The following is a 21,042-nucleotide window of genomic DNA, read 5'->3' as shown; positions in this document are numbered from 1 at the left end:
ACATCCGCAAACACATTCCTTTTGCCTAAATTACTCTGCTCAAACAAGTTCGGTTGATGACAGCTGCACAGAAAATCCACTTTCTGTCCAATAGGAGCGCTAGTGAAGCGCTGAGCAGGTATGTAGACGTTCAGCTTGTTCTAAGAAATAAGGCAGGCTCTTCGCTTCGTTACTTAGCAACGATCGCGGAAGTGGTGGAGCTGCAAACTTCAGACCAGTTTCCCGGGAAAGATACAGTTTATATGCCGAGAACGGTGTGATGTCGAGTTTTTTGGAGAACGTTTCTGGCAGGGTTAAAGCGAAGGGCAATGGGGTGGAAGTGAGTGAGGAGCAACTTTTGCAGTGGGGATTAACTGGTAAATTGAGCTAAAATGTTAACATTTCGGGATACCTTAATGGAAGGGCTTGCGTTTGGGGCTTGATGTCGACTCACCTTTGGGTGACAGCTGCAAATACAAGATCTAGCCTGCATAATTTGGTCCCAAAACTGTATAATTCAGTGTGACTAATATGTAGATGTAACTATTTGTTGTTTCTAGCACTGCACTATGTAAAAGAAACTCTTATATACATCTATTTAGTAGTTTCATCTTTTTTTATAATGTAAAATCGTCTGGTGATGTGATTCTAGTGTTTCAAGATTAATCATTTTGTAATTATAGTGAGTAAAAATAACTTGTTGAGCTCTCTCTTTTTTGATTAAGAAAACCAGCATAATTGATATTGTCAGTATACTTGAAAACCTTCTATCCAGTCTGCATTGTTTTTATTCCGTGAGCAGCAAGTGCCTACCTGTCTATAACCTTGTCACCATAACTGTGAATTTTGAGAATTGTGTGTACAGTCATTTTGGCGGTAATTTGGTTTAAACAGTGTCCGATGTGAGATCTAAGAAACTGTGTATATTTCTTTAAGTGGATATCATGAAGCAGATCTGCCTTTTTAAAGCCCTTTTTTATTCTGTTTGGATTATACAGTGCTTGGCTAGCAAAAGATAGTTGTATAGAGAAATAGTAACATCAAATTATGATGGGCTCCTCATTTTTTTAGGTTTCTTAATGCTTATTTTGATTACAATATTGCTGATCTACCATTTAATCAAGTAGAAGTAAAACTATATTCAATAATGTGTAAATTATGATCATGCATCAGTGGAAATGTGATTTAGCAGTGGTGTAATAGCCCTACAAAGTTTGAAGCTGTGATGTGTATTCGGGACATTTATGTTTAAATTAAAATAGCCATTGTATGTAGATGCTGATAGTTGCTTAATGTACCGCTTTAATAATCTACATTCTCCTTGTCTTTATGAATACAATATAATGTCTGAAATTGAACCAGAAAAAGAGTTGCACACCATAGTATTCTTGTTATATTGTTTATATTTTGTGGGAGCAGAGTGTTCCTTTACACACTTTTGTCTATAGTTGATTCTTTTGTAAGAATCTTAGATTGCTTGGATAACCAAGAATACTCAACATCATAATTTAGATATGGCATATTTAATATTTTTTATTTTGATATCAGAATGATTGGTAATGTTTACGTTTCTAATTAAATATATTTTGTCTTATAATGAGAATTATAATGTGAAGAAACATCTAATATATTTTATTTTTGTAGTTTGAGCTTTTTTTATATTTGCCAGAATGAGTAAGATTTAAAAATACCTTTGGGCATCAGTGCAGGAGCTGTGCTGAGGCCAGTTATTCCACCGAATGTTTGTTTCTAATATTTCGCAAACTTACCTTTCACATATAGCAGACAGTTGTACGCAAGACCGTGGTGCATCAAGCACCTTTGCACTTCTGTGTTTCTGACTGCATAGAGAGAGAGAGAGAGAGAGAATAAATTGGAAAAGAACGGGCTAGCAATAACTGTAGCACAGCGCATACTGAGTGTACAATGTGCCAGTTTATGTATGGGTATTTTTACACCGTTCAAAGCATTCCAATTTTAACTACAGTGGGTGCAACCAGTTGGCCCATTTTAGAATCCCCCATGCATGGCCACGTATATGATGCCATGCTGCCATTTTGTACTGCTACTTCTGCTGTTAGCACTATAATATAACAAACTATATGAAGTGGAGTGGGGCATTACTGCATGGCGATGTCTGAACTTGTGTATGTGCTCCCTGTTGTAAGTCTTCTGGATGTGTGGCATTAAGGAGTCAGACATGTACACAGCTGTGTGTGTGTGTGTGTATGCATGTATATATGTATGTATTTATATATGCATGGGATTTGCTATAGAAATGGGAAAGATGATTGATTTCCATTTCAGACAAGTTAACAGGAAATAATTTGAAACTAGATTCAAAGTAGCTGTTTTACCATCATTATCTATGTAAGTCATTTAATTGTTGTCACTGTTACAAGTTGTGCAGTTGCACCCATATCCTGGCTGAAAAGGGTTCATAAACAAGTTCACTTACCAGGTCAATGTAGGTAAAGTAAATCAATACATGTAAATATCAATGTGACCAGTATCAATGCAAGAAAATAATCATCATGAACAAGTAAAAGATATACATGTATACTAACTGCTGCATTATTTGTGCACTGATTCTTTGGTCAAGTAAGGAAAGTCAGATAGTAGCAGCAGCACCCCCATAAGTTTACAATTGAGTCTCACACTGTGGAAGCCGTTCTCTTTTTCCCTGATATTGAACCAAAACATCATGCACAATATAGATATTGAACCAAAACTTCATGCACAATATATTTTTTCTAATATATAAATGACTAGATTTGTAGATGTGTTGGAGTAGACACCATTCTGTCTGCATTGAGACCAAACTGAAAGTCTTTTTTAATGCTAGCGATATATTTAAGTCTAAAATTGCAATTAACATTAGAAATAATTACATAGTCAACAGAGTGGTGTAGTGATTAGGGTTGTCACCCCACAGCACTTCATTCTCTGGTTTTGTTCTCAGCTGGAGTCCCTTTTTTGGAGTCTGCATATCCTCTTTGCATTGTTATGCATTTTTGCTGTAGTTTCTGGTTTCCTCCCACATCCCAAATGCATGCTGAGAAGTAAAATACCATGTATGTATTTTGCCTCTTTTTGTACGTTTGAGTGAATGAACATGTGCTGTTGTGGGTTGGTTCTCTGTCCGGGTTTGTTTCTTTTCCTTGTACTGTTTCTGTGTGTTCAAGTTGCAGGAGAGGATCTTTCTCGGGAATTATTTTGTTGAGACACCTGGCATTGAGTGGAGTCCCATTTTAACATGTTCCCAATTGGAATTGCCAGGTAGTAATGTCGAGTAGGCAAATTCTGCCTAAAAAAAGGCACTGTAAGAGGCATGGAATGCTTTAACCAGAATGTGAAAGCCATGTAAGATAAATGTAGATCATCCTGGCTAGGCAGAAGAAACTGTTAACCATCTTGTCTCAATTGGACATGTACTGGATCCCCCTAAAATGATACCAGCCACTAAGCCAGTTATTGAACCCCATTATCCTGCACATGGATTTTTGTCCTTTGGTTTCAGTGCTATCTTGCAATGACCAAAAATATTGTCTTAAGTCTGTGCCTCATGCACAACAAGTTTAATCATATAATTCTATATTCAACCTTGGGATTAGCACTGAAGTTCATTCATCCCATTGTGGCTACCACCCCGTCATAGTTGTATTTGTCAAGGTGGAGGAATCGGTGCTGAATGCCTTAGGTCAAAGATGAGCAGAATGCAGTTATTAGTTCTTTGTCATATGTCGTTGTTAATCTCTTCAAGGAATGCCATAATATTCAGAAGCAAGCTTTCCTATTCACAAACCCAAACCTTTCCATGTTTGACAAAGGTAGGACTTCAGTGTCATTTTGGATAGCTCAGTTGCAGGACTCTTGATGATTTTTCATAGATTACTTTCAGGCTGAGTGATCTAAGATTATTTGGGTCTTGTCTGACGTTGCACACCTCTTTTTGATGTGGTACCACTGCATCGTGTTACCACACATCCAGGATCTGTCCAACATTAACATTTTATTGAATATGATTGGTAGGCATTTATTCATATTTTCCATGTTCCTGTACAGATAATTACCAAGTATTTTGTCTGATCCAATGGAACTTGATTCTTTTACATCAGTAACTGTATAAAGGATGTCTACCCTTGCCTTTATATTTTTTGGTATATGCCATTTCTTATTTTGCATAAACCTCTTTCTGTAAGGGTATTCAGTATTTTCTGTAGTTAGATGAGCTCATCATTGTTGGCTAATTAATGTTGCACCAGTTTTTCCTGTGCCTTTTTCTGATGTAACTAGAATTACAGTAATATTCCTTTAAACCTAAGTTGACTCCATAGTTGGCTCTGGAAGGTTTAGGAAAAGCAAATAATTTGTAACTTTTTTATGATTAGTGCAATGTTTGAAAAATAGGTAATAGCTCCATTTTTGAAGTATATCACTGTTGTAATGTAACTAAAGGGGTTTTATTTAAGTTTATCCATATTTTCCTAGGTTCATAGGTAGGTACTAGGCTATCTGCCCGAAGGCATTTATAAACCTAGCCGGAATGTGTTGGCTTTCGCCGCTCCCATAGATTAGTTCCCTGTGCCTTTGTCTAGCAGAGCCACTGAAGTGATCCCTGGGGTAAACTTTCTGTTTCCCATCCACTCGTCAAGGTTTCTCTTTAAGAGTGTTAGCGAGGAGCTCTGCCTAATGTAGATTGGAATCTTTTTCCAAAGCATGGAAAGTCTCTGGGACAAGAATCTATCCCTCCAGCACATCCTATTTATTGTTGTGGTGAGGTTTAGATCCCTAGAGCGTGTGGCTAGAGGGGATAAGGTTTTCTTGGGTGGAGCATGTCCATCAATTCTGGGTTGGACATGGCCTTGTATGTCAGGCAGAGATCACCTATGAGTAGGCGGTATGCAACCGAGTACAGCTGGAGTTTCTTTAGTCGAGCTGCATAGGGCAAATGTTTGAGGCCAGTGATCCTCTTGGTGAGGTGCTTCTGTGGTCTTTCCAACTGTTGTAGGTGTCTTGTAAGGTACATCCCAAATGGGGCATTGTACTCTGGGCCTGATGAGTAGAGGGGCACAATGACCTCTTTTGATCTGGATGTGAACCCTTTTGTGATTAGGTGGGCCACGTAGAAGGATTTTCTAACCACTTTGGCAATGTGATTATCAAAGGTGAGATTACTATCTACTTGGGTCCCCAGATCCATTATTACGTCTTCCATATTTAGGGGACTACCACCTCTGTGGTAGTTTGTGGGTACTTTGTTTTTTCCATAGAGGATGACTATGCACTTTTTGGCATTTAGCTAGAGACCATGATTTTGACACCAGGTATCTGTCTCAGTGAGACCCTTTTGGAGGATGTCTGTGTCAACCGGAGAGTCCGTTATAGTCCCTAGTTTGCAGTCGTCTGCGAACTTGGTCAGCCATAGTCCTCCTGTGCTTGCCTGTACCTCTGAGAAGTATATGCCGAACAGGAGGGGTCCTAGGACTGAGCCCTGCGGAACTCCACTTGTAACCAAGTTAGAGTTGGACCTAGCTCCCACAACTCTCACCATGTGTGTTCTGTCCGTGAGCCAGTTGGCAACCCATCTTGTGATGTAGGGGTTTATATTCAGGCTGGTGAGCTTGTCTATAATACCAGAATGGGGAATGGTGTCGAAGGCCTTTGCAAGGTCTATGTAGGCTATGTGCACCACCTTTCCCTTGTCTATAGCCTTGGTAATTGTCTCAAAGAAGTCCACCAAGTTTAGAAGGCATGATCTTCCCTTAACAAAGCCGAACTGGGTAGGGTCCAGTGTTTGGAGGCTCCCAATGTCTCTGTTAATGAGTTCCATGATGATTTGCTCCATAACCTTGCAGACCAAGCTAGTCAGGCTTATAGGGTGATAGTTCCTGGGGTCTGTTGTGGCTCCACCTTTCTGGAGTGGAATAACCGTTGCTGTGTGCCACTCTATGGGTATGTAGCCTATGGAGAGGCTGAGTTTGAACAGTGTGTTTAGGTGAGGGGTTAGTTCGTCTTTGAGCTCGTGTAGGACGCACCCTGGGTCACCATCCGGTCCCATTAATGCTGTGTTTTTGGCTTTGGAAAGGGCTATTTTAACCTGAGTGTCTGTGATTTTAGGGACTCTACATTCTTCTGAAATGGTTATGGGCCCTTTTGGGGGTGAGAGGGGGGTGAAGTTTGCACTGAACCTGTCTGCCAGGATGTTGGCGATATCTGTTGGTTCAGTGTATTTTGTGCTATTCTGCACTAACTCCGAGCAGATCTGAGCATTGCCACTTAGATTCTTGACATAGCTAAAGAATACCTTGTGGTTATCTTTGGAGTCCTTGGCAATTTTTCTTTCGAAGCTCGCCTTGGATGATTTTATGAGGGGATCGTAGTTTCTTGCTGATACTGATCAGAGATGTCTCCCCTTCTTGGGATTTTACTCTTTTCTGTACTAGTTTCCTCCTCCTATTGTATAGCTTGTTTATGGCAGGAGTCCACCCGACTGATTTCCTTTTCTTGGAGGAGTGAGTCTTGGTTTTGCTTAGGAGAGCATAATCCATGCATTCTTGTAGGTGCCCATAGAATGCATTAGTAAAGGATTTTGCAGCTTGGACAGCATTATTCTTTAACATGGGGACTTTGAAACTTTCCACCTCGGTCTTAAGTAACGTGAAGTTTGCTTTTGAAATGTTTTTCACGGTGGTTTCCTTGTCCGGGGGTGGGGCGGAATGTGGATATCCAAAGTGATTTGTTTATGGTCTGATCTAACCAGCGAGGGGTTGACCTCCGGTGTGGAACACCGGTCGCCCATGTTGGTGATGACCAGGTCCAATATGTTGTCACCTCAGGTGGGAGTATTGACCAGTTGAACCAGGGCGTTTGAGTTTATAAATTCTAGGAAATGTTGGGCAAGGGAGTTGGTACTTGAGTAGTTCTCCCAGTTAATGTTTGGGTAGTTGAAATCACCCAATATTAGGGTGTTTGGTAGGACCTTTATGTTTCCCAGAGTTTCCAGAAATGCTGAATGGGGGTCCTGGGACATGGTGGGTGATCTGTAGGAAGCTACAATTTAAATTGCAGTTTTGCCCATTGTTTGTTGCACGTGGATGATCTCTGAAGCATCATGCTGTGCCACTAACCTGGACGTGTGGGTATCCTTGATGAATATGGATACGCCCCCACCTTTTGTATTTCTGTTCGGGTTCTGTGGCCGAAATGTATGATGTGAGTTGTAGCCTGGTAGTGCTGGGGTGCTCTCTGGAGCCTTAAACCAGGTTTCTGTTACTGCACGTCTGTCAATTTTTCTCCATACTGAGGAGTGCCTCAAGTGTGTGCATTTTGTGGTTTAGACTTCTGACATTGAGTAGCATTACACTCAGTTTTTTGTTACTTGTGCTATTTACAGTGGTGGGTTTGTCTTTTCAGCCTTGCCTAAAAAAGGCACTATGGGGGTGGCAAGAGCCTTGGCCAGTATTCGAAAGCCTAAGGGTGACAGGTGCAAGCCGTCTCTAGCGAAGCAGCGTGGCTTGTCGAGCATGTCATCCCGGGCAAACAGGCACTGGATCCCCTTTGAATGACACCAGAAACTTAGCCAATTGTTGAAATCAAGAATTTTTTCTTTATACCGTGGTGTCATTATTGGTGAGGGCAGGATGCTACTTGGGGTCAGGTTCATACCGGCCTGGGCTATGTGATTAGAGAGCTCTTCCATGTCTCTTTTCATGTAGTCCAGGGAGGTATGGCTCAGGTCATTGACACCAACATGGACAATGACAGAGTCATATTTGCACTCGTTCTTGAGTGACCTGAGTGCTTGTGTTGTGTGGCAGATCCTGGCACCCGACAGGCAGCTAACAGTAACCTTCTCCTTATTCAGTCTAGTGAGTGGGACGTCAGTGTGCTTGACTATATAGAGTCACCTAATACTATTATGTTGGGTATGTTATTTTGCCTTAAAGGCTGTGATTGCATGGCACACTGGTTTTGTGAAACATGTGTTTCATGGTTTGTGTTGGGGGGGGGTGGAGGTTGCTTGGATGTTTGCTTTGGAGGTGTTTGTTGCTTTTGCAGACTTTTATTTAGAGCCTCCAAGTATATTTTCATGTATTTGTGTGTTCTTTCATGATTTCCTAGAGCACATTTAATGTAGCCTGAGCAGATTTACTTTGCCCATTTAGGATTGTATCCTAAATTTTTTTTTTTTTTTTTTTTTTTTTTTTTTTGCAATTATGTACTTGTATTATTCATTGCGTTGTACTTTACTCTATAAATATGTAGAAATAATGACTGTTCATTGTTTGATTTTTGGTGTTAAGATCCAGGTGATGGTATTATCATTTGTGTTTGTAAGAGGAGGTATAACTAAGGTACGCGAGCAGAAGGATACTAAGAGAGGTATAACTAAGGATGTCCTTACATTCACCGCTGCAATAGTCCTTACTAATGGAATTCACTGCCGTGAAGCCCTCTGTCTGGCCAGTTTACAAAAGATTTCCATTGCTTTAAGGTACACTGAACATCACCTGGTTACTCCTTGCTTAAGGTAGGGCATAAAGGTGACATTCAGGCGTGCCATCCTCAGAACTGTTTTACCGCCAGTCCGAATGCTGTTTTAACTGCCAGTCTGTTGCATACATCCATTTTTCTGTTTATTGGCTTTTCTGTGCTTGTTCCTGTGTGCTGGAGTCCTCACAATTGCAGATAAATACCCAGTTGGGTTTTTGGTTACTTTTTCTGTTTTGTTTAGTGCAGAGGGAACCACGGTTGACTGTTTCCAAGTAGTCTAATGGGGTTCCACAGTTTCTCTTTCTGGAAGAAGTTCCTACTGCAGTTGGGGAATGCTGTCCTGAGTCTGAGGTTTCCAGGACAGCGGTCCCTTTGATGAAGAAACAGAAAACTAACCATGTCTCTCCTGCTCCTAGGGATCCACAATGTGAGTGGCAGGGCTTTACTCAGGGGGTTATTTAATGCTTTACTGTCATTGCGGCCTCCTCAAGTGGTTTCAGTTCCTGCTCCTCCTTAGTCTGCCTCTTCCCTTAAAAGGCCCAGAGAATTCCATTCTTCTGAGGTGGATTCTGATGATGACTGCCTTGCTTTATTCTGCCCAGATTCCTTTTCCTTTAGATTACAGGTCTGAGGATGAGGATTCTCATACTCTTGATGATCCCTCTGAAGAAATTTCCTTTGGGGACACAGTCTCTAAGATGATGGACCTTTTAAGTGGGATTGTGCCCACATTTCGGATATCCATAAGAGGTACTATGAGTTACTGCAAACGGGATCTCCTAAACCTGTGGCCATTCCTCCTTTCTTGCCTGCTTTATTGCATGTTTTTTTTTCACTGCCTCTAAAGCGCTGGATTCTCTGCCCCCTGCTCCCAGGAAGTCTGCTTTTACAGGGTAGGGTGCTTGAGGATTGTTCCTTTTTGTTTAAATGTCCTGCTGCTGACCCCTCTGTGGTATCTGTAGCCTCTGATAAGCCATCTCAATTGCTTCCTTCGTCCAACTTCTTGCCTTCTGACAAGGACAGTAGGACCATGGATAGACTGGGTAAGAAGGTTTATACTTCGTCTACCCTGGCTTTTAGGGCTATTAATTATCAGGCCCATATTTCTAGGTATGTATTGGCTTTTCTTTCTTTGGCCTGTCAGGTTCTCTCTGATCTTCTAGACTCCTGATAGTAAATCTTCTGCTCTTTCCTTGCTTGAGACTTCCTCTGAGGTAGTTCATCATTCTATCAAATGTAGTTATGATGCTGCAGATGCCTGTTCAAGGGCTGCTGCTTCTGGCTCAGTTCTGAGGAGATATTCATGGCTTTGGCTTCAACCTTTGCCTGATGATATTAAGGCTAAGTTGCTGGGTGCTCCTCTGGATAATACTCTTTTTTGTTTGGTGAAGCAGTTGCTGGTTAAGTCTCTTCAGGACAAGGGGAAGGCTTTACAGGAGCTTAAGCATGTCTTTGTTTCTCCTGTGCCTAAATTTCAATGGAACAACCCTTCTAAGCCAGCCTTTGTTTGTAGGCAGTCTTACCCTCCTTCTAAAGGTAAAAAGGGTAGTAAATGGAATCCTCCTGCTAAGGCCAGTCAGACTGCAGGGATTCTTAAGCCTTCCTTCCTTTCCTGACAAGCCAGGTACTGTCTGACTATCCACCCATTCCTAGCCACATTCCTCTGTCTCTTTGCCTTTCTCTCTCTCTCTCTCTCTCTCTCTCTCTCTCTCTCTCTCTTTCTCTCTCCCTGTTTGGCTCCGGATCACCCAGGATTCTTGGGTTTTGTCAATCATTCGTCACAGGTACTTTATGGTCTGGATTTCTGTTCTTCTTTTATGGGCATTCCTCAGCCCCCTTGGGAACAGCTTCCATTTTTCCCAGAGGTTCTTCGGGACCTCTTGTCTCGGGGTACTATTCAAGAAGTGCCTCCATCCCAAAGGGGGAAAAGGTTTTATTCCAGAATGTTTCTAGTGTCCAGAAAATAAGATACTTGGAGACCTATTCTAGACCTCTGCCATCTGAACACCTTTCTGAAGGTGCCTTCCTTTCGGATGTTGTCCCTTCAGTCCCTTTTTCCTGTTTTGCTCCCTTAGGCCTTTCTGGTATCTCTGGACCTCAAGGATTGTTACCTCCATATTTGGATCCATCCTCTTTTCAGGAGATTTTTGCATTTCTCTGTTGCTTCCTGTCATTTTCAGTTCTGTGCTTTGCCCTTTGTCCTTTCCACTGCCCCAAGGGTGTTCACCAAATGCCTCGCTCCTGTGATTGCCTTTTGCAGGCTTCAAGGGATCAAAATCTTTCCTTAGTTGGACGACCTGCTAATTCAGGAGTCTTCTCCAGAGGTCCTTTTGCAAAATCTTTATTTTACCATTTCTCTTCTTCACAGCCTGGAGTTTACAATAAACTTCAAGTTTTCCATGACTCCTTCTCAAGATCATGTCTTTGAGTTGCAGGTTTCAAATTATGCCAATGCTGGCGTCCGTGCCTCTTCCAAAGGCATTAACTCTCATTTCTTTCTTTCAAACTCTTCTTCCCCTGGCCTCTATTTCAGCCAAGGAGTTTCTGAAAGCTCTGAGGTTTATGGCTTCCACTATTCCGATGCGATCTCTGGCCAGGCTCCACATGAGGAAGTTCCAGTGGTTTCTGAAGTCGGTGTGGTTTCAGCATGCATATCCTCTAAACTTTCCTGCGCCTCTTCTCCCATGTCTCAAGGTCGAACTTCTGTGGTTGATTCAGCAGTTTTGTCTGAATCCAGTGCTCCCATTTCAGCCTCCGCTTCCCCCTCAGGATCTGTTCAGATGCTTTGGATGTGGGATGGGGTGCAACGTTTGGCTCCCTGAAGGTTCAGGGAGTGTGTTTGCCTCGTCAGCAGAAGGAGCAGATCAACTTCAGAGATGAGGGCTCTTCTGCTGGCTCTTCAGGCCTTTCATCCTCTCTTCTCTGCAGGGCTTCTCAAGGTATTCATGGACAATACCACAGTCATGTAGTACATCAACAAACAGGGGGGTACGAGATCCTACCATCTTTGCCAGCTGGCACTTCTGATATGGTATCTGGCTATCCAATATCAGGCAGTTTATATTCCTTCAGATCGGAACGTTGTGGCAGACCATCTGAGCAGGTCCTTAATTCAATCGCATGAATGGATGCTTCACAGGGATGTTTTTCTGGGCATTGTGTTCACCAGTGGGATACTCATCAAGTACATCTTTTTTCCTCCCCTTTGAGCAAACAGTTTCCTCTGTTTTGTGCCAGAGTCCCAGGTTCTCTGGTCTGGAAGGTGGATGCCCTCTCATTTTCTTGGAAGGGGATGTTTCTTTATGCATTCCCTCCCCTTCCTCTCATTCCAAGAGTCCTGTTCAAGATTCAACAGGATGCTCCCAAAATCTTGTTGCTGACTCCCGTTTGGCCACAACAGCACTGGTTCCCTCTACTTCTGCATCTTGCCAGCAGCCGTCATCACAAGTTACCTCACAGTGTGGATTCTGTCATACAAGGCAAGGGGTCTCTTATCCATCCCCACCTGTCCACGCTTCCACTGACACTGTGGGTGATAGGGTTTTGATTTCTCATAGACACCTTTTTTCTGAGGACGTGCTGCAGGTCCTGCAGGAGGCCAGGAAACCTACTACTATGGAATCCTGCTTGTCTAAATGGAAGAGGTTTTCTATTTGGTGTCTTTCTTGTGACCTGCACCCACTTTCTGTGGATGTTCCTTTGGTTCTTTCTTATTTGTGTGAGTTGCTCAATGCTGGTTTGGCCTATTCTTCTATTAAGGCCCACTTATCAGCTCTTTCTGCTTGTCTGCCTTTAATTCCCACGTTAGCTTCTAGATTTGAGGCTAATCAGTTTTTTAAAGGCGTCCTTTAATATTAGACCTCCCAGGAAGCCTGTTCCTCCTCCCTGGGATCTTAATTTTGTTCTGGAAAAATTGACTCAGGCTCCTTTTGAGCCTGCTATTTCGGCTTCCTTGCAACATTGGTCTTTGAAGACAGTTCTTTTGTCAGCTCTTACTTCTGCCATACGGGTGTCTGAGTTACAAGCCCTTATGGCTAGTCCCCCTTTTCTGATATTTCATGAGGACAGGATGTCATTGCGTACTAATCCTTTCATGCCCAAGGTGGTTAATGAGTTGTCACTTAATCAGTCTATTAATTTACCTACTTTTTTTGTCTCTCCGCAATCTGACAGTGAGAGGGTGTTACCTTAGATGTGCATAGACAGCTCAGATTAGTTTTATCCAAATAAATCAGGAAGTCTTACCAGTTATTTGTTTCCTTTCATCCTAGGTCTTTAGGTTTGGGTGTTTCCTTTTGTTATACTTTTCATGGTGAGAACCTTCCTTCTTCTGTAAAGGCTCATTCCACTAGAGCTGTGATGCCTTTTTTTAAAGGCTTAGATGCCAATTCTATTCCTGAAGCTGCTAGCTGGACTTCTGTGCATACCTTTACCAAACATTACCAGTTGGATGGTATCTCCAGAGCCAGTGTTGGTTTTGCTGCTGGTATTCTTCTTGGCTTCGTGCAGGGCTCTGCTGCTTCCTCTTCCCAGGTTTCTTCTTGAGCTTAGATGTCCTTGCCTTCACCGCTGCAGTATTCACTCCATCCCCCTGGTCTTTTTCCCTTCCTGGCTGTGCAGATTCTCCTTGGTTGGGTTCCTATTAGAAGTTTGAACGCTTGAAATGTCGAATGTCATATGGTCGACACCATATGATCGAAATTTCAAGAGTTCGAAGGTTAAATGTAATGGCGCCGTTTGGTGCAGAATTTCCCTTTTCTGCACTGAAGTGCGATCTCAGAGTTGGTATATTTACGTAGGGGGGTTTGGGGGGGTGCAGGAGAGCTTGCCCCCTTGCCTGCATCATTAAGGTAAGTTGTTTTTTTTTTTTGTTTTATTATATATTCAAACTTTTGAACTTCGATCATATGGTATTCAATGTTTTGAAAGTTCGAATATGTATAATCTAGACCCCCTTGGTTTTCCTTGGACTGCTTTTCCTACTGGCAATCTGTTCTGAGCATGTTACACCTGAACATCACCTTTAAGCCCTACCTTACACAAGGAGTAAGGAGGTGACATTCAGCGTACCTTAAAGCAATGGAAGTCTTTTGTAAACTGGCCAGATGGAGGGCTTCACAGTAGGGAATCTCATTAGTAAGGAATACTGCAGCTGTGAAGGCAAGGACATCTACTGTTATGCTAAGGTCTTACACAGCTGTACTTTTGGGAGCAGAAGGATGCTAAGTGAGGTATAACTAAGGTATTCGAACAGAAGAATGCTAGGCGAGGTGAGTACACGGGTGGGAGGGTGCCGGGTGAGGTGTGACTAGGGTACGTGGGCAGAAGGGTGCTAAGCTTGTCAACATGATAGCTAAGATAGTGCCTTGCCTAGTTGGCTGTTATTACTGTTTTTTTTCTGAATTATTTTTATTAACGGTCAGTTAATAATTTGAGCTTACATGAAAATGTTACATTCTTCCATAAAAATTGTATAATGATTTTTTTTTTAGATTGTGGAATTTAGGAAGGAAATTATTTGCTCTTCGCTACAAGAATAGAGTGGGCTAAGCATACTGACATGAGAATGATTGTGGGATTGTAACTTGAAATACAGTAGTTGTTTGTAAACAGCTTGGGGATAAGTTGGTTCAGCAACCCCCAGCCAGGTGTCTATAGTTCCTTAAACAAAATGTATAGTGCTGTGCAACAGGGCACGTAGCTTGGTGGCTAAGCATTGAACTGTTGAGAGTTTTGCCCCATCATTCATAACTTTGTCTTTGAATGAAAATCATGGTACTGTGGGATATTGCTGTAACAGGCCCCTGCTGATAACCGCTGTCTTCTCACTGTAACATTTATTTTTTTATCTCAAAGTGCATACAAATCGAAGCTCTTGACCTGTTGATTTGAGGACATATAACATCATTACAGTGTCAGATTAATGCGGACAGTGGCTTACTGATCTGCCTTTTGGCTCAGTAATGCCAGCTTAACTTTTGTATTACACATCCAAAAGTGCTTCATTTGGAGCTATGTGTCTGAATCACAAGCATCATTTAGCAGTGGCAGAGGAATGTACTGGCCTGCAGAGCTGCTGTTCTGAGATGTTAATTGGGAGCTCTAAAGAAACATATTGTTTCCCTTAGTCAAGATGCAAAAATTCTTAACCGAAGCATATAAATCTTACAGCAGTACCACATTAACTTAACCGCATCTATAAAAATTTCAAAATGTTATCAAGATGTCATTTTTTAGAGGTGTGGCTGTACCTCCGAACATACATACTTGCTGAAAAGACAAAGACTAAAAAAAATATTCTGTTTTCCTTTTTTTTCTGGATTATTTAACCTTCATGATTTCATTGCAGTACCTGTAACAAAGCAACATTTGATATACTTGGCTATTGATGACGTGAGCAGACAGTTAAACTTGTATGATATCTAAATAGCAGCAGGCACAGGGCTTGACAAACCGTAGTGGTCCCTTTTGAATAAGTGTTGTAATTTCTCAAGATGGCTGATATTGACAAAGCCTATTCTTTCTTTTGTTTTCAGGTTACAAAGTGTGAAGGTCTTTTGCCTAGGTGTCTTGCAACAAATATTGTACAAATGTAGTTGGAACTGATGTGTTTTTAAATAATGCAACATGTATCACTTCTGAATGGATGCCCATAATTTGTCAAACTGATTGAAATTATAATAATATCAGTTTGTGACAATTCTTTTACTTAAGTTAAACGGTGTATATGTTATTTGTTTTAATATGCATCTTTTCCGATGTCTTTTAATAAGATTTGTATAATTGTAGTTGGGGGCTGATAATGTGTTTTACAGTAATGAGTCCAGTATATTGAGGGCTTATATAGTTTTGGATTTGGTATTATATTCAGTTATGCATTTTGAATATATTTTTGTTTCTTCCTCTGGCAGGTGTATGCACATACACGTGTGTTTGCAGCGTAGAAGGGGAAATAATTTGTTTTTCTGCTGAGAGAGTACTGCGACCCAGACCATATATGTTGTGGCTCAAGACCATATATGTTGTGGCTCAATCTGATTGCCTCAGAACAGACCTGCTATTCCATTTTGCTTCCTTGGTATTATTATAACTGTATGCCTTTTAATATTTTAGACTTGGGGCGAGCAGTTGTATTACTAAATGTAATTTGGGGAGATTTTGTCACTAAATTATGTAACAATGTTGCATACCTGCTTATTGAAATGTACAATGGATCCTCTTTGTTTGTTTTGGGAGTTGGCCTATGAACACAAATTCTTTGGGTACCAAAATTGCTTACTTCTGACAGTCACCTAGGAGAAGTTTTAGTCAAGATAGTCCTCTTGTATTCTTTGCCTTAGTCTGATGCTCCGGTTGCACTCGTATGCACAGATTTTACTGGCCACTACTTCGGGTGATTCTAGAAGATTATCTAGGGACTGACTATGCAAGCTAAGTACATTTTTAGCAGTCTGAGAAATGAATGGCAAGTCCTTGGTGCTGGTTGCAGGGTGGTAGACTTAAACACGAAATTTAGGCCATGAACCATGTGAAAATTTCTCGTGTACTATGTTTTACCAAGTTGTTTTGGGTTACAGGGTTCAGTGCTATAGTTCTGAGCAAAGTTAATTACAACACATATTTAGAATGCGAGTCACAAGCAGAAAACTTTTGAAGCAAGTTTATAATAAAGTGTCTACAAACTATCACAGCTACAGTATTTTATTAGTTCTACTATTCTGTTAAATACTCATAAGCATTCTCAAGGAAGACAGCCTTTCTTTTAGTGGATCCCTCTCTGTCACTGGCCAAGTTTATTTCTGTTTGTAAAACTTTTGGCTGTCATATTAATGGAGATGAGCAGAGTTTTTGGTAAAATACCCCTGAACAATGTTTGTTCATGTGGTAAGAATTTGCTCATTCTTTTTTACCTTTTATATATAGTCATGTAGTGGTGCTGCGGTAGCATTGTTGCCTCACAGCAAGACGTTGTGTTCGATTCTCAGCTAGAGCGTCTTCTGTGTGGTGACATACGTGAATGGGCGTGCCTTCGTTGAAGGTTGTGCGTCTGGGCTGTTAACTCTGCATGTGCATCCACTACCAAACATTAGCGGACCGGAGTTCTGCTGTGGCAACCCCTAACCGGGATAAGCCAAAAGACACAACAACCACATATATAGTCATTTTGACACTGCACAGGTAAAAGCTTGTTCTCAGACAAATTAAACTGCTAGAACCAAAATAGTTTTACACTCCGTAGTGTTTTTTATGTCCAGAGCGTACTTCAGTATTTACTGTTTTATAGAAAACAATCTTTATATGTACACACAAATTTGTTTTTAAGGAGGTTTTCCTTATCGAACAACCAGCTCAGTATATTCTGCAATTATTTCTCTTCTCTTTGTATTATGAAAATCCGTGCGAGTATAGCTTAATAAATTTGTAGTGGTGATAATGAAACTCAGTAATAAGATGACATTCTGGAATGTTAACTTTAAGTGTAACAAATGCCTGCAGTGCCTCAGCTGTAATGCAAAATCACAATCTGGCATAGTTGTATTTAGGCTCATGAGGGGCTCAAACATCCTGCATTGGCAAAGTGTGTGGGCTTCTGCATTCCACCATCTAGATGAAGACACGCAGAGTATGAATTTAAAGAATATAGTGCTGCAAGCTTTTATGTGATTTGAATTACTTAGCAATATAAATAAACAATGCAAATAAGTAAATAAATGAAGAAGCAAATTGAAATGTTTACAGTTGTTCATTGCTATTATTAAGTCTCATTCTGATGTATTGCAGTCCATTGTTTAAAACTGTGATGCCTTTATTACTCCACAGTAGAATAGACTTCATACTTTTGTATGATCTATCTGTGAAGTGCTTTTTAAATGGTACATCTGCTTTCCACACAAATGCAATAACTTGGTGAATTCATTAGTAAACTGGATTAAGTACCAAAAACCACAGCACGGCCAGCAACCACTCGGGAACATAAAACACAAAATTGGACCTCAAAACGATCCAAATGCTGCCAAGATCAAGGAACCTAAAAGAATGTATAAAAATAATGAATTTTTATTAATAAAACTAATTAAAATTAAGTGCTTTCATCTGTTTTAATGATGGACATCTTCAGAATACAAAAACATATACAGGCAAAAGCAGTCTGCTTATATACAAACGGGAAGAGAAAACTATGAAACCTTGTAAAAGTCTGCCAAAAATTTTAAAGGGATAGCAACACAAAAACTGAACTAACTCAAAGTTTTGAAGTTCTGTATCCTAAATCACTTGTTAGTGATACAGCTTCATTGATGCCCAATGGGGAGGTGACAGTTAACCTTAATTGCCATTTCAGCTCCTTCTGTAGCAATGAATTCTTCCAATCACCACTGTACTGACCAGTTCAATCTTTTCAAGCACAGAGAATCTGAATTTCACAAAGTGTTCACATTCTGTAATGTGCCTTGCCACGGTACTTTTACTGTCATTTTTACTAGTACTACAGAGGTGCTGATATACCTGTTTATTCAAAGAATTGTTTGTCTTGCTGACATGAAAATCAATGTATGAAGTACATTTCTCAAGGCAGACCACTCTGGAAATTTAACAGTAGTATCTTCCTGCTTTATGCCAGCTTCTAATTTTATCCCATAATAGTTCTTTGTAGTCCTCCTCCATGTAATCGCACTGCTTACAACGACCGTACTTATTGGTTTTTGTGCCCCCACCACTATAATTGTTAGCACCCCTGTCCAAGAGGTTCTTTATATTAGGTCTGTTCTTGTAAACACATGTTGGCAGTTGGTCAAACTTCTCCTTAAGTCTGTCGTATCACGCAGAAGGGACCAATTCTTAAAACATAATATTCCTTATATCTATAGGGTCCATAGAATAATGTATGACAAAATAGTTGTCCAAATTATTGCATCTATCAGTATGTGTCCGTCTGTCATGATCTATTTCTAACTGGTTTACTATCAAAATGTCGATCCTTACTCCGGCGAATGTCGTGTAATCGAAACCGGAAGTTCGAAAACGATAACATCGATCTAAAAAAAAACAATCTACGAACGGTTTTAACATGGGTCGAGGTAGGTGTTCAGTGTTATTCCAAACTACAAACATCTCCCCTACCTCGACCCATGTTAAAACCCGTTCTTAGATTGTTTTTTGTGACTCCGATGGTACTGCTTTCGACCTTCCATTTTCGATTATACGTAATTCGCCGGAGTAAGGATCGATATTTTGATAGTAAACCTTTCTAACTTTTTGAGCACTATAGGTGCATGTTTAACTGTTCTGCAACTCCAAACATCATTCATGACACTGTCAATAAGTGCAGCAGCGTATTCACGTTCCAGGAACATACTCTTCAAGGATTCAAATTGTCTTTTGCACTAGTTATCATTCAATGTTAACCTGGAAATGTGAAGAAATTGACTTTTCAGGATACCCTTTTTCTGATGAAGAGGGCGACTACTTTTAAAATGTAAATAGGAATTGCAGTGTGAGTGTTTCCTGTACATTGTAGTGGCTGTGTTGCCATTTTCTGTATTGGTTACCTCCACATCCAAGAAATGTATGCTCTTACAATCAGTGTGAAGTGAAAATCTAAGAAATTGTGTAGATGATTCTAAGCTCCTTACAAAGTCCTCCAACTGTTCAATAGTCCCAGATCATACAAAACATATATCATCCATGATATGACAGTAGCATTCACAGTGTCTCTAAATAAAATGGACTAAAAAACAAATGCAATCTCCTATTTTAACAGCACTGTGTTAGTAAATATGGGGTCACATGCTGCCTCCATAGTCACACCTGTCATCTGTTTAAAGTATTCCCCTTGAAAAATATAAAATTATTACATAAAATGGTGTCCATATATTCAGTAATGAGTCTGAGATCATTGGGGTCTAGAAGTTTAGAAGCATGTACTATATCACCAAATCACTCCATCCCCTCATAATGGGGAATAACCGTGAAAAGATTTTTTTTACATCCAATGTAACAAATACATTTTCCCCACTGACTGACTGTCAACTGTTTCAGTTTATCCACAAAGTCCCATGAAGCTTTTAGGACATGTTCATGATCTCTAAACAAAGTTTTCAAATTAAAATCTATATATTTTGCCATGGACTTAGTTATGGCCCCTGCAGCCGAGACAGTGGGCCTGAGTGGTGGATTCTAGACATCAGAATGAATTTTAGGGATCCCAAAAATCTGCGGTACAAAGGGGAAAGGCACTTTTAAGTAATTATACAACTCAAAAGAAATATTGTTGAACAGTAATTCATCCAACCATAGTTCTATGGAAAAATAAGCAGTGATGATTTTAAGGGACACCATGTGATATGTTACACCGTCCATAAGAATGTGATCCACTTCAATTTTTTTTCAAGCACAGAGAATCTGAATTTCAAAGTGTTCACAGGTAGATACTACTGTTACAGTTCCAAAGTGATCTACCTTGCCAGATGTACTTCATGCACTGCTTCTTACGTTGGTAAGACTAACAATTCTTTGAATAAATGGGTATATCAGCACCTCTGCAGTATTAGTAAAAATGACAGTAAAAGTGCCCTGGCAAGGCACATCACAGAATGTGAACACTTTGTGAAATTCAAATTCTCTGTGCTTGAAAAGATCGAAGTGGACCAGTGCAGTGGTGATTGGAAGAATTCACCTCCCCACTGGGTATCAATGAAGCTGTATCACTAACAAGTGAATTGAGATGCAGAGCTTCAAAAATCTGAGTTGGTTCAGTTTTTGTGTTGCTATCCCTTTAAAATTTTTGGTGGACTTTTACAAGGTTGCATAGTTTCCTTCTCATGTTTGTATATAAGCAGACAGCTTTTGCCTGTGTTTTTATTGTTTTTGTATTTTGAAGATGTCCATCATTAGAACAGACGAATGCACTTAATTTTATTTAGTTTTATTAATACAAATTCATTATTTTTTTATACATTTGCTTTGGTTCCTTAGTCCTTGGTAGCATTTGGATTGTTTCGAGGTTTAAATTAAAATAAGTATATAATCTGTTTGCCATGTCTGCTTGGTACATATGTGCATCTATCCACATGATTTAATCTTTAATTATGCCTGCTTTGTTTACAAATTGTGGTTCCTTAGTCCTTGGTAGCATTTGGATTGTTTCGAGGTTTAAATTAAAATAAGTATATAATCTGTTTGCCATGTCTGCTTGGTACATATGTGCATCTATCCACATGATTTAATCTTTAATTATGCCTGCTTTGTTTACAAATTGTGCATTGCTTTATGGCACCATTAACCAAGTCTCCATTTAAAGTTATTTGTCTGCCATTATGCCCATTTCATTCTAGTGTCTCTGCCTAAATGTCCACATTGAGTGAGAGCCCACCTTGCTAGTTCAGCTTCTTTGAATTTTTTTTTCAGTTCTCCTTACTAATGGCATTTTATCCTCTTGCTAGTTTTACTTTTTTATTTATGGTAGAGGAAGTATAGGCATCTGGACTGTGTCCCATGCATATTTTATATTGTTGGACTGTGTCCCAGATCTTTTGTGAGTGTTTGGAACCTTTCCATAAGGGTTTATCA

The 21,042-nt window shown here is 40.3% G+C and overlaps 1 protein-coding gene across 2 annotated transcripts in view; it reads left to right on the top strand.

Moving 5' to 3' along the window:
• The first annotated feature begins 165 nt into the window (after nt 1–165).
• The window catches only part of CHD1L (chromodomain helicase DNA binding protein 1 like), a 1,563,352-nt gene continuing 1,542,475 nt past the window's right edge, over nt 166–21,042 (top strand). Inside the window, exon 1 of one of the 2 annotated variants that reach the window (XM_044072085.1) lies at nt 166–356. In XM_044072085.1, the coding sequence (XP_043928020.1) occupies nt 260–356 (97 nt within the window). In that variant the 5' untranslated portion in view covers nt 166–259. The remainder of the gene's footprint in view (nt 357–21,042) is intronic. The other variant, XM_044072086.1, reaches the window with a different exon arrangement.

The sequence above is a fragment of the Protopterus annectens genome, chromosome 5.part0, assembly GCF_019279795.1.
Source record: "Protopterus annectens isolate FY-2018-M chromosome 5.part0, PAN1.0, whole genome shotgun sequence".
Classification (NCBI taxonomy): Eukaryota; Metazoa; Chordata; order Ceratodontiformes; family Protopteridae; genus Protopterus; species Protopterus annectens.
This window is presented reverse-complemented; position numbering and strand designations above follow the sequence as displayed.